Source organism: Eleginops maclovinus, chromosome 15 (genome assembly GCF_036324505.1).
Source record: "Eleginops maclovinus isolate JMC-PN-2008 ecotype Puerto Natales chromosome 15, JC_Emac_rtc_rv5, whole genome shotgun sequence".
In the NCBI taxonomy this organism is placed as follows: Eukaryota; Metazoa; Chordata; class Actinopteri; order Perciformes; family Eleginopidae; genus Eleginops; species Eleginops maclovinus.
This window is the reverse complement of record NC_086363.1, coordinates 17,507,089-17,517,437: the sequence shown is the minus strand read 5'-3', so window position 1 is coordinate 17,517,437 and position 10,349 is coordinate 17,507,089. Positions and strand designations below refer to the sequence as shown.

At 36.1% G+C, this 10,349-nt stretch overlaps 1 protein-coding gene across 2 annotated transcripts; it reads left to right on the top strand.

Annotated features, from left to right (window-relative positions):
• Positions 1 to 6,052: 6,052 nt before the first annotated feature.
• LOC134876565 (general transcription factor II-I repeat domain-containing protein 2-like) lies at positions 6,053 to 7,594 on the top strand. Of its 2 annotated transcripts, none has more exons than XM_063901548.1 (3): positions 6,053 to 6,171; positions 6,261 to 6,687; positions 6,991 to 7,594. In XM_063901548.1, exons 1-3 carry the CDS (start codon positions 6,130 to 6,132, stop codon positions 7,155 to 7,157), a joined length of 636 nt encoding a protein of 211 aa, XP_063757618.1. In that variant the 5' UTR covers positions 6,053 to 6,129; the 3' UTR covers positions 7,158 to 7,594. The 2 variants fall into 2 exon arrangements, with proteins under 2 accessions (XP_063757618.1, XP_063757619.1); XM_063901549.1 differs by having other exon boundaries at positions 6,070 to 6,167.
• Positions 7,595 to 10,349: the final 2,755 nt, after the last annotated feature.

Below are 10,349 nucleotides of genomic sequence, written 5' to 3'. Positions count from 1 at the left end.
GTGGGGGGGAGTGAGCTGCTGCTCAGCGAATCATTGTCCTACCTATGGTTGTGTAACATGAGAGGACATGTAAATTAACCAGATTTGAATAGAGGGCATGTTCATATACTGTCGATTATCTTGAGGATTTCCCCAAACAATCAATGAAGTGTATCTGTAATGATACGTGATTATTTATACATTTTGTATTATTAATTTGAATATGATTATTTAAAGTGACTAAAACTCAAATGTTACCTATACAGTACTAAATATACTTAGTTTTTGCCGAAATCAAAAGTGAATTTTATGACATTGACATATGATTTTTAGATCCATAGCTAAACTGTTTTAGAAACACTATTAAAGTTTTTGAACTGAAGTTTCTGAAACGTTATTTATGTCAACACATTTTTTAAGGCATGTTCAGGTTTGACTGGTTGAATTGGAAACTGATTTGCTGAAATTTTACCAAAACACATAACAAAAGACGTGATGGGTGTCATCCCTGAAACTAAAAACATGATACCAGTGAAATGGCTTCAAAACAGGACATGAAACTAGAGTTGCAGGCACCGGTGTCAGATATTGGGACTGTATTCAGCTTAAATAGGACACTGTTATGTGAAAGAATAGCAGTGCTATTTGTCAAACAATGCATAATATTATGATATTCAGTGTAAATAACTCACAAAAAGTTGTTTTCTACTCCTTAACCAGAGGCTGATAGCTATAGATAGCTATTCTTGTAGTAAATATATTGCAAATGTGTTTATTACTGAGTTAAGCAAAAATATTTATCCAAAATTGCAATAAATCATGTCCGGGAATTAAATTCCAGCTTTTAACACTTATACAGCTTTTTTCATTTAATTTAAAGTTTTACTCTGCAGTGTGAAAGCTGGTTCAATGTGAAGCATTATGTTTTCCTTGATTATTGTTCTATAACTTCCAAATGAGAAGTAGTCAAAAAAAAAGCTTTTGCCATTGTCTCTCTGTTATGTGATATAAGATATCAACTGTGTAAACATTCCATATACTTCTCTTCTACCTAATCACAGATTATTGAGGAACTCACTATAACAAAAGAGCTAAAGGGTTTTCCTACTGAAACTAAACCTCTCATGCTGTCATAAAACCAGGATGGAAAAAAAAGTCTGGGACAGCTCAACGACCATAAAACTGTTGTCCTGTCTTATAAAGGAAATTCCCATGCAAACACTGTGGTGAACATTTGTTGTTATATTGTATCACTATACATTGTTTAGATTAATTTACATTGTTTGACTTATGACCCCAAAGTATGTCAAATTGTACAGTATGTCATCATATGTTTGTAGAACTGTTGTCAGCCTTGAGAATCATGTATAACTATTCAAAATGAACTTTAAATAACCAACTACCTCCGTACATATGCAAACTGTGTGTATATGTATGTACACAAGTCATGTGTTGTAGATGCATTTTTATCGTCTACCATGAATCCTTTTTATCTTTGGTAAAAACTGCAGGATGGAGTCCTGAACAAATTTCTTTCAGGGTAAAAATGATTTCCTATTCATGAGTTTCCCAGAAAGACAGCCATGTTTTTATCTTTGCTGATCAGAGAAGATTTCTAATAACTATTTAGCTTAAGAATTAGGAATATGTTCTCAAAATACAAAAAACTCTTTATTGTTGGGAGGATCAGAAACATACAAAATCATCAAATTTCAAGAGGCGTAGTTTTTGTCTTGACATAAAGGGGAAGAACAATTGTAATATTCAAAGTAACTAAAGCATTAAGACAAATGAAGCGAAGTAACAAGGGCAATATTATTTAGCATAGCGTTAAATTGAAATATGTAAAAACAGGAGGTTCTTGTAAGCTAAGTACTTAATTACATTCCACAACTATACACTCTTTATACCCCTTGCATTTTTTTGCAAGACAAAGACCCTTGTCGACAGTATTCCAAAATCACTCTGGGTTACGTTGTGGCATAAAATGTGATATAAAAGTGAATTTGGTTTTAGTTACTCGATTACATGACTGACACAATGACACAGGCTGTAGGATGCTTTAATACAACAGTTCGTAATATGCTTTGTAATCCTTTGCAGGCTAATTATGTGAGTTATAATGCACAGTATTGGATATATAATACACATTAATGCAGACTCTCTATTTTGCTTGTCTAAGATCTCAACATCTTTTTACATGATTTCTATGAGATATTGTCATTCCTGGTCCCCAGAGGATAACTGACTACTGACTGCTCAAATGTTTTTAGCATGCTAATTTTAGCATTTAGCTCCAAAAGAACGCAATGCACCCTCAGGCCTGCTATTGCTGTGGCTGATGGACCACTTCCTTCAAGATAACAAAAGGCTCAGTCATGTCAGTGGAAATGGGTGTGCGTGTTTCCAGATAAACCGTAACACTAATCAAATAGTTCCCTATTCAAATCATGCGGACTGTGTTGCCAGGCAGAAACTATTTGCCTACTTGATTTATGGAAATCAAGTAGGCAAAACAGTGCCAAAAATCTATTTTTCCCTAGGTTTAATCAGGGACATTCCGAACAGTACTGCAGAATGTATATGTATTAGAGATACACCTTTCTGAAGTTGAAATTAAATGTGCTTTGTCATTTAGTCTTGAAACTTTTAGTAGACTTCCAAACATACATAATTTGAGCTGTTTATATGCACAGAAACTATATTGTCCTGAGATGACATGTGTTACAAAAGTCCCCATAATTCCCTAAATTGTGTCCCCTCATTTGCTGTTCTGTTATAAGTGTCCATCTTCCATTTAAACAACAGATAAAGCCTAAATGTTTTATTTAATTGGCTCATTATAAGATCATGATCTTACACTAACGCCCCCTTGTGGTTGGTTTGCAGCAAAGCAGGTAACCCATGTTTATCTTAAAATAAAAATCATTTTCACTGAAATTGTAGCTCAAAGTAACAGGGAATAAGTGTATATAGTGAAAAATGGTTTTGGTCAGAGTCACCGTTGCAAACTTTCAATGCAAATGTTGGCAAAGCAAGGCTAAAAGCACCCTGGGAAGTGTTGTTTAGATAAAGTTTATTGTTGTGTACTCCCTTTGAATTTGATTTGTTGAATGTACCGATAGGCAAGGTTTACTGGTACACAATTATTATTGCAGTGCAGTTATAGATACTTTTATATACCTCCTGAATAAAGTACAAAGCATGCACTAGTACAAAGCAGAAAGGAACAGTAACATGTTATTTGCAATCCCATTGTTCTCATAAAAGTTTATGGAAAGGAAACGACAAATTGATTCTCAGGAAGGTGACCTGAAATAAATATGAGTTGTAATTACACATAATATTGATTATTATTTCTTACAGTTACTAGCTACAGGGAAATAGACCCGATGTTCAACACAACTTTGCTTGGAATACCATGTAACCTGCATACTGCCCAATTGAAATATGTTCCGGGGGTTTTGTTGAATGCCTTTCTCCTCTCTTAATTTCCTGTCTGCCCTTTTAAAAAAATACAAGTGTATTTTTGTGCCTGTATTCACTGTTCCTGTCTCCCTGTTCTGAGTTGCAAACCATTAAACATTGTTGAATTCAATGGATATTTAAATACTCGGTGACTGGTGTTTATTTTTACCCAGAATAACTCCCAAATTCAAAATAAGTTGCTCATGGCAACAAACTGCAGTTATCTTCTGGATATACAAAAAACATATAATACATTTAGGACCTTTTTTCATGTTCGGTGTAAGACAGTCTATTTGGATTTCTGTCACTGGATTTTTATAACAGTTTGTGTCAAAATCAGATTCATACCTATAACCAAATGTTATCTCTGTTGAATGAAGATAGCAATGTTGAATGAAGAGGCTACAGTATGTATAATGACATTTTGAAGGCTATTATACAAATTTACATTAAAAAATGTTCGCAAACTTAACACATAGTATTTATATAAAATATATGTTGACATTGTGAATGGTATTTTGGGTCCTTTTTAATGGTGTTTATGAAATATCAGCGATGACATAGTATGGAGAGCAGGTTTTCAAGTCTTTCTTGATTTTTTTCAAATAAAATTGCAAATGATTTATTAGATTTAAATGCACTAAAAAGGAAAAACACATAACACAAACTTTAAAAACAGGCTGCAGACAAACCTTGTTAAAAACCATGCCTACAGAAATCCTAAATGAATACTTTACTTTCAAAATGTACATCAATTACTCGCCCTGTGTTTCCTTGAATTGTTGAAGATTCTCACATATACAAAGAATTAAAAAACTGTTGTGTGAGAATATTTCAACAGATGTTTTGTTAGAGTTTTGCTTTTGTTAAAGAACAAAACCATTTATCTTACTTCATCTTTTCTCAGTTTTTAATTCTTAGTCCTCCGCAAAGCCATTGAGACAAATACTTTAAGGAAACACTGCCTGAGTAATTGATATTTCTTTAATACTCCAAAAATGTAATGGAGGTTTGTAAATCTATTAATTAATGGGATAGAATACGACCTTAAATCAGGATGTGCATTTCTTGTCACTATTTCACATTTTCCCAGGCTTTAGTCATACCCAGGAGGCCCTTTCCCATTGCAGCTGGGGTTTGTCATGTACTGTAGACCCCTCATGTAGCCCCCTGAGTCTCAGCCAGGAATACTTTGCATTCCACCAACTCAAAAGACTCACAAGATTTGAACCTGAATTTATTTTGCTGCATGTTGTGCCACCAACATAGAATATGACTCCTCTGGTGAAATGAAATACAGCTTTAAAATGGACATTTGGTTGGTGTTGTTGCAGGAAGCCATCAGTCCTCATGTGTGGCTCACGTGATGGGGGGGGGGGGGGGTTGTCACATGCACAGAGGCTACATTTTATAAGGCCTTTTTTCCACACCATGCAAGGGGTCATTTTGGTCTTGTTTTATTATCTTAGTTTCTACAAGCCCTGTCCATAAAGTTCATTAACACAAAAAAATATTTAGAGTTAGAGGGCAAAGGACCAGGGCCAAATCATAACTCATCACATTTTGTTGGGGTTTTTTAATCTCCGTGTGACTGTTTTTGTTTAAGTGATTAATGTTTCTTCTTCACCTCAGAGAGGCAGTTCAACTTCAAGCCACGAGCTGCATTGTCTGCAAAATGTTTGCAAAGGCAGAGGTTGCGACACATGGCAGCCTTTAGCATGAACTAAAAACAGATTTTAATAGCCTGTTTGTTGATTATGCCAACCAATGTTGAAACCAAAAAATAATTCCTTTTATGCTTCTACTTCTTTGAGCATCTCTTGAGTCAGTACTAGGATTGACTGAGATCATTTACAACTATGGCAGGTGTTGCATGCATTGAAAAGCATTTACAGTATTTAAGTATTGCGCATTAAGTGGCACTGGATTACATTTTTTCTTTAACTTACCATTATGAAGTTGGCTACATTTGGATTGCACTTTGTAGGCTAATAATAATGAAACCATCAGCATTTAGATTGGTTCACTATCTGCCATCCTGGTCACAATCTATACCACCATTTTCACAATAAAACTCCTATTAAAACAATGCACAACATCATTGCCTGCAAGAGATTGTTGGGCAATAAAGCAACTAAACAGGAAAGCTTAAAATAAAAATAAAAACATCTACTTTATTTTATAGAATACCATTTTTATTTTTCACAATAACTGGCTTCTTCCCCTGTCACCACAATGACTAAATTAAATAAGTAGCCTTTATTAACTGAATAATTAAATGATCTATTCTCTTGGTAAAATGAATAGGAAAGTCATACACCTTTATGTATTACCAGAAGCTTCCTTGAGTCATGATAGGACATTGTTCTTATGAAAATACTACAGATCCATCGTTAATGAATGTGGATTTTTAGAGACATGAATTACTTTAGGCATTGGAATAGGAGGTACATTTCTCGTTCTCACACCTCAATTAGAAATGACTAGTCAAATTAGGCTGCATTTAACTGTATGCAAAGCTGCTGCAACCCAGTGCAGGTGCTTCCTGCAGGTCTAACCGACACATGCCAAGCCCACACTATTTCAACCACACATTTGCAAAATGCACAGTTGCCTGCTCTCACAACTCCTGCTGAATGCCAATCAATATAACTAAAAACCAATAATAAAATAATAAAATAAATGCATCTGGCATCACGACTGATGGAGCCCCGTCCATGGTCGGTAAGAAAGCAGGCCTAACTGCACTTGTGTCGGTCAAGGTCTGTGAGTTTGGTGGCTCGATTTTAAAGTACCATTGTATTTTGCATCAGGAGCAACTGTGCGCTAAACACATCGGCTTGAAGAACGTGATGCAGGATGTCGTCGCCATTGCCAATAATATTCGCTCAAAGGCGCTCTCACACCGTCAGTTCAAAGCTCTGCTTGATGAGATGGATGCCCAGTATGGTGATGTATTGTACCACCAGGAGGTGCGGTGGTTGAGCCGTGGGAAAGTTTTACGACGTTTCTTTGAGCTGCGTGAGGAAATCAGGGTGTTTCAAGCCACGAAGACAAACAGGATCCAAGTGCCCTCGGACAGTCACTGGCTTGAAGACCTGGCTTTTCTTGTGGACATCACAGAGCTGCTGAATATCCTCAATCTTCAGCTTCAAAGAGACCAGATAATCACGCAGATGTATGATCATGTCAGAGCCTTCAACCAAAAGCTCCAGCTGCTTACCAGACATCTCTCAAAAGGTGAGATCTAACTTTAATATTTTATTGAACATAAAACAATGTATTAGGCTTGTTGTCACAACCATGTTATTATATTTGTGTGATTGCATACTTTGTGTTGGTGGAAAATAGATGTTGTTTTTAAATCTAGGCATTAAATCTACTAACAGTATCAGTATTTGTTTTTCATAGCCTACTGCAGCCATACACAAAACAAAAGAAGTCGTTTTTTTCTCATTTGATTGATGTTTGGTATTTCATTTCATTTCATGAACAACCTTGCATCTTACATTGCTACTTTTGTCTTTGTGTCTGTACATTCAGGAAATTTGGCACATTTTCCAAGCCTCAGAGAATTTGGGTTGATGGAGGAAGACACACCAAAATACCTCGACATTCTCATAAATCTTGTGGTGGAGTTCGACCATCGCTTTGAAGATTTTCGTGCAAATACAACAGCATTTAAGCTGTTTGCGCAACCTTTTCTGTAAATGTGGATGCAGTCAGTGAGGAGCTTCAAATGGAACTTTTGCAGGTTCAGAGAGCTTTCCTTACAGGACTTTTACAGATGTGTTACCGCACACAGATATGGCAAGATCCGCAAACATGCCCAGGTGATGGAAGTACCTCTTTGGAAGTACCTATGTGCAGTATGTGAGCAGGCTTTCAGCCTGATGAATCTTAATAAGTCCAAACTGTGAAATGCTTTATCTGACTCTCACCTACATGACATTCTCACTTTGTCAGTTAGTCAGCTTGAACCTGATATTGAGAGACTTTTAAAAACCAAGGACAGGCTTCATGTCTCCCACTGATAGGCCTACTTCAGGCAGAATGTGTAGGCCTAGGCCTCCAATGTGTCACCTTCAATTGTGCTTCACCGTAAATGTGAAGCACAATAAACATTGTCATTCATTTTTCAAAATTACTTTGTGATAGTGTTTATTTTGCACACCTATGCTTAACTTAATGTACTGCACACATATATTTACTGCACACGTATATTTAACTTAATGTACTGCAAAATTAACATTTTGGCCCATGACCCTCCCCCCACATTCAATTTTGGCCCTCCACTGGGAAGTATTTGGGCACCCCTGTTTACACAATACAGAACTCTTTATGATGTGATAAGTATGACTTATTACACACAACAAAATAGTGATGTGAGTAAGTGAGTGTAAGAATTTTGTTGATGAAAGCTTTTTATTTCTCTATTGATCTATGACAGTAATCTTTACATTACATTTCATTAAGCTTAAGCTTTTAACCAAAGCTAAACAATAAGTGCAATAAACCATAAAGATGCAAACTGAGAACAAGACACATGCAGGCAGAGGTGGAAGATGTACTCAAGTCTTGTACTTAAGTAAAAGTACAAGTACCAAAGAGCAGGAAAACTCAATGTTACTCAAGTAAAAGTAAAAGTACAAAAGTATTGGCATCAAAATGTAATTAAAGTTCCAAAAGTAAAAGTACTCATTGCAGCTCGGCCCATATCAGAATCATATATATGATATGATTTGATTATAATTATTGATCATTAAAGTGTTATTAAAGCTGGTAAAGGTGGAACTAATTTAAACAAATTGTGAATTTACTCCAGGTGTATCTAAAGTCTTTTTTAAGTGTTGATCATATTGTTTGTGATTAATTTAGATCTGCAAAGTAACTTAAGGTACTATATAAATGTACCTAGAAATTCTACTTAAGTACAGTAGTTGAGTAATTTTTTGTAAGGTTTAATGGCCAGGGTGCATGTAAAACAGGTGGTTTTAAAGTCTGTGATGGAAGATGTGTAAACCTCCTGAGTGTTTTTCCTGATATCAAAGGGGACACATAGCAAACAGGGGGATTTTGTTAAGGGTTACCTGGGTCTCACAGTTGCCTAGTATTTCCTTTTACAAAAAAGTCCTGGACATGGGGCAGCACAGTTACAGACAACAAATACAGATTAAAAAACAGAGAACATACCATAGTCACAATCAGATATTTCATCCTTCAAAGCATCTCAGACAGAGGAGCCTGTCACTGTCTATTCTGCTGTCATTCTGTATTAGCAGGATTCCTTAGCATGAGTCAAACATCTGAAACATAACCTATGTTTAATAAAATTCACAAAGGAGCCCCAACATGTATCAGGTGTCAAATTGACATGGTTTGAAGCCAACATTATGCAACACATGGCAAGTATTATGTCAGACAGTGCTCCTAAAATAATTCAAATAGCAAGAAGCAAATGTTTCTATACAGAGATCTCCATATGGAACTACCTGTCCCTGAATAGCAAACACAATGAAACCACGGCAACTTCAAAACTTCTTTAAGCAGGGAAATTAAACCATGGGGGCAAAGCTGTGTGAGGGTTATGTTGTAACTTCTTTGTTTTATCGCTCCTGATTGTAGATGTATTTAACTTAATTTGGGAAACGATATAAAAGGGTAATCACACTTAAATACCCTTTGAGAATTTGAAGCCTAGCCTGCCATGTCACTTTAACCAAACTGAGGCTGCTGTGTGTTTGCACAGCAGCTTTTTCCAATCTGAAATTTGGATCAGACTTTCATCCAAAAGACTCTTAACAAACAGTACTCTTTGTGAGTTGCACTTGGCTGCCTCACACGAAACACTGAATATTATTTTCCCAAAGCATAGGGGAACATTTTATTTCAAAATAAATACGCAGTAACATTGGAAACAAAAACAAGAGTGATTCAGATGAACGAGCTTCCTCCTGCTGCAGGATTTAAAAAACCTACCCATCTTCCAATAAGCCGAGGCCGACGACTGAAGCTTTCAACAGGATATGAGTGTGGAAATCATTTTGGATTGTGTAATTTTGTTGCTCCCTGTGCACATATCAAATCAAAGCACTGGACCAATCGTGATGTTTCCTCAGGTACCATGTACGAACTTGTAACACAACAATTGCACCCAATAATGAAAAACTCACCCTTACCTGGGGATGTTTGCATATTAAGTGATATAATATGTTATGATGTTGCTGCTTTTCATTGATAATTAAACACAAACAAAGATTTATGAAGCTCAACACATTACAGTGTCCAGTTTGGCCCACCTGGTTTCAAGCATTACCAAAAGCCCATTGGCCGGGAACCTAGTGATAGATGGAATCCTGTTTATTTAAACAGGGCCTCTGCCTTTGAAAATAAATACACAGAGGAATACAGAATTAACTATACATTGTCAGAGTATTTCTCATCAACAGCGAGCCCTGCATGCTGCATGTTTGACAACTCAATGTCCTCTATAGCAGTGATTCCCAACCATTTTTCCCAGCCAAGATTTAATAAACATACTAGCACAAAAAGCAAGGAAAAGTCTCTTCAGTAGATTATTTCCTTGTTGTTACAATGCTTCTAGGCAATAAACCTTATACCATTTGAAACAAAAGCATGTTCCTCACAAATTTTGCGCCATTTCAAAGGGAAATAAACAGGCTTTCTTACGGTAAAAGTTATTGCCAAGAAGCATTGTGACAATAAAGAAATACTCTGTTAAGAAATGATATGTTAGTTCTGGGGGCCTGACACCAGGTTTATGAACATTGATTTTAAAATGTTTTTCTGTGTGGAAATACAGTATATTGCAATCCCTAATTTTTCCACGCACGCTCTGTAATCCCCTCAAGTACCCATAGGAGTCACCGTACCCCGTGTTG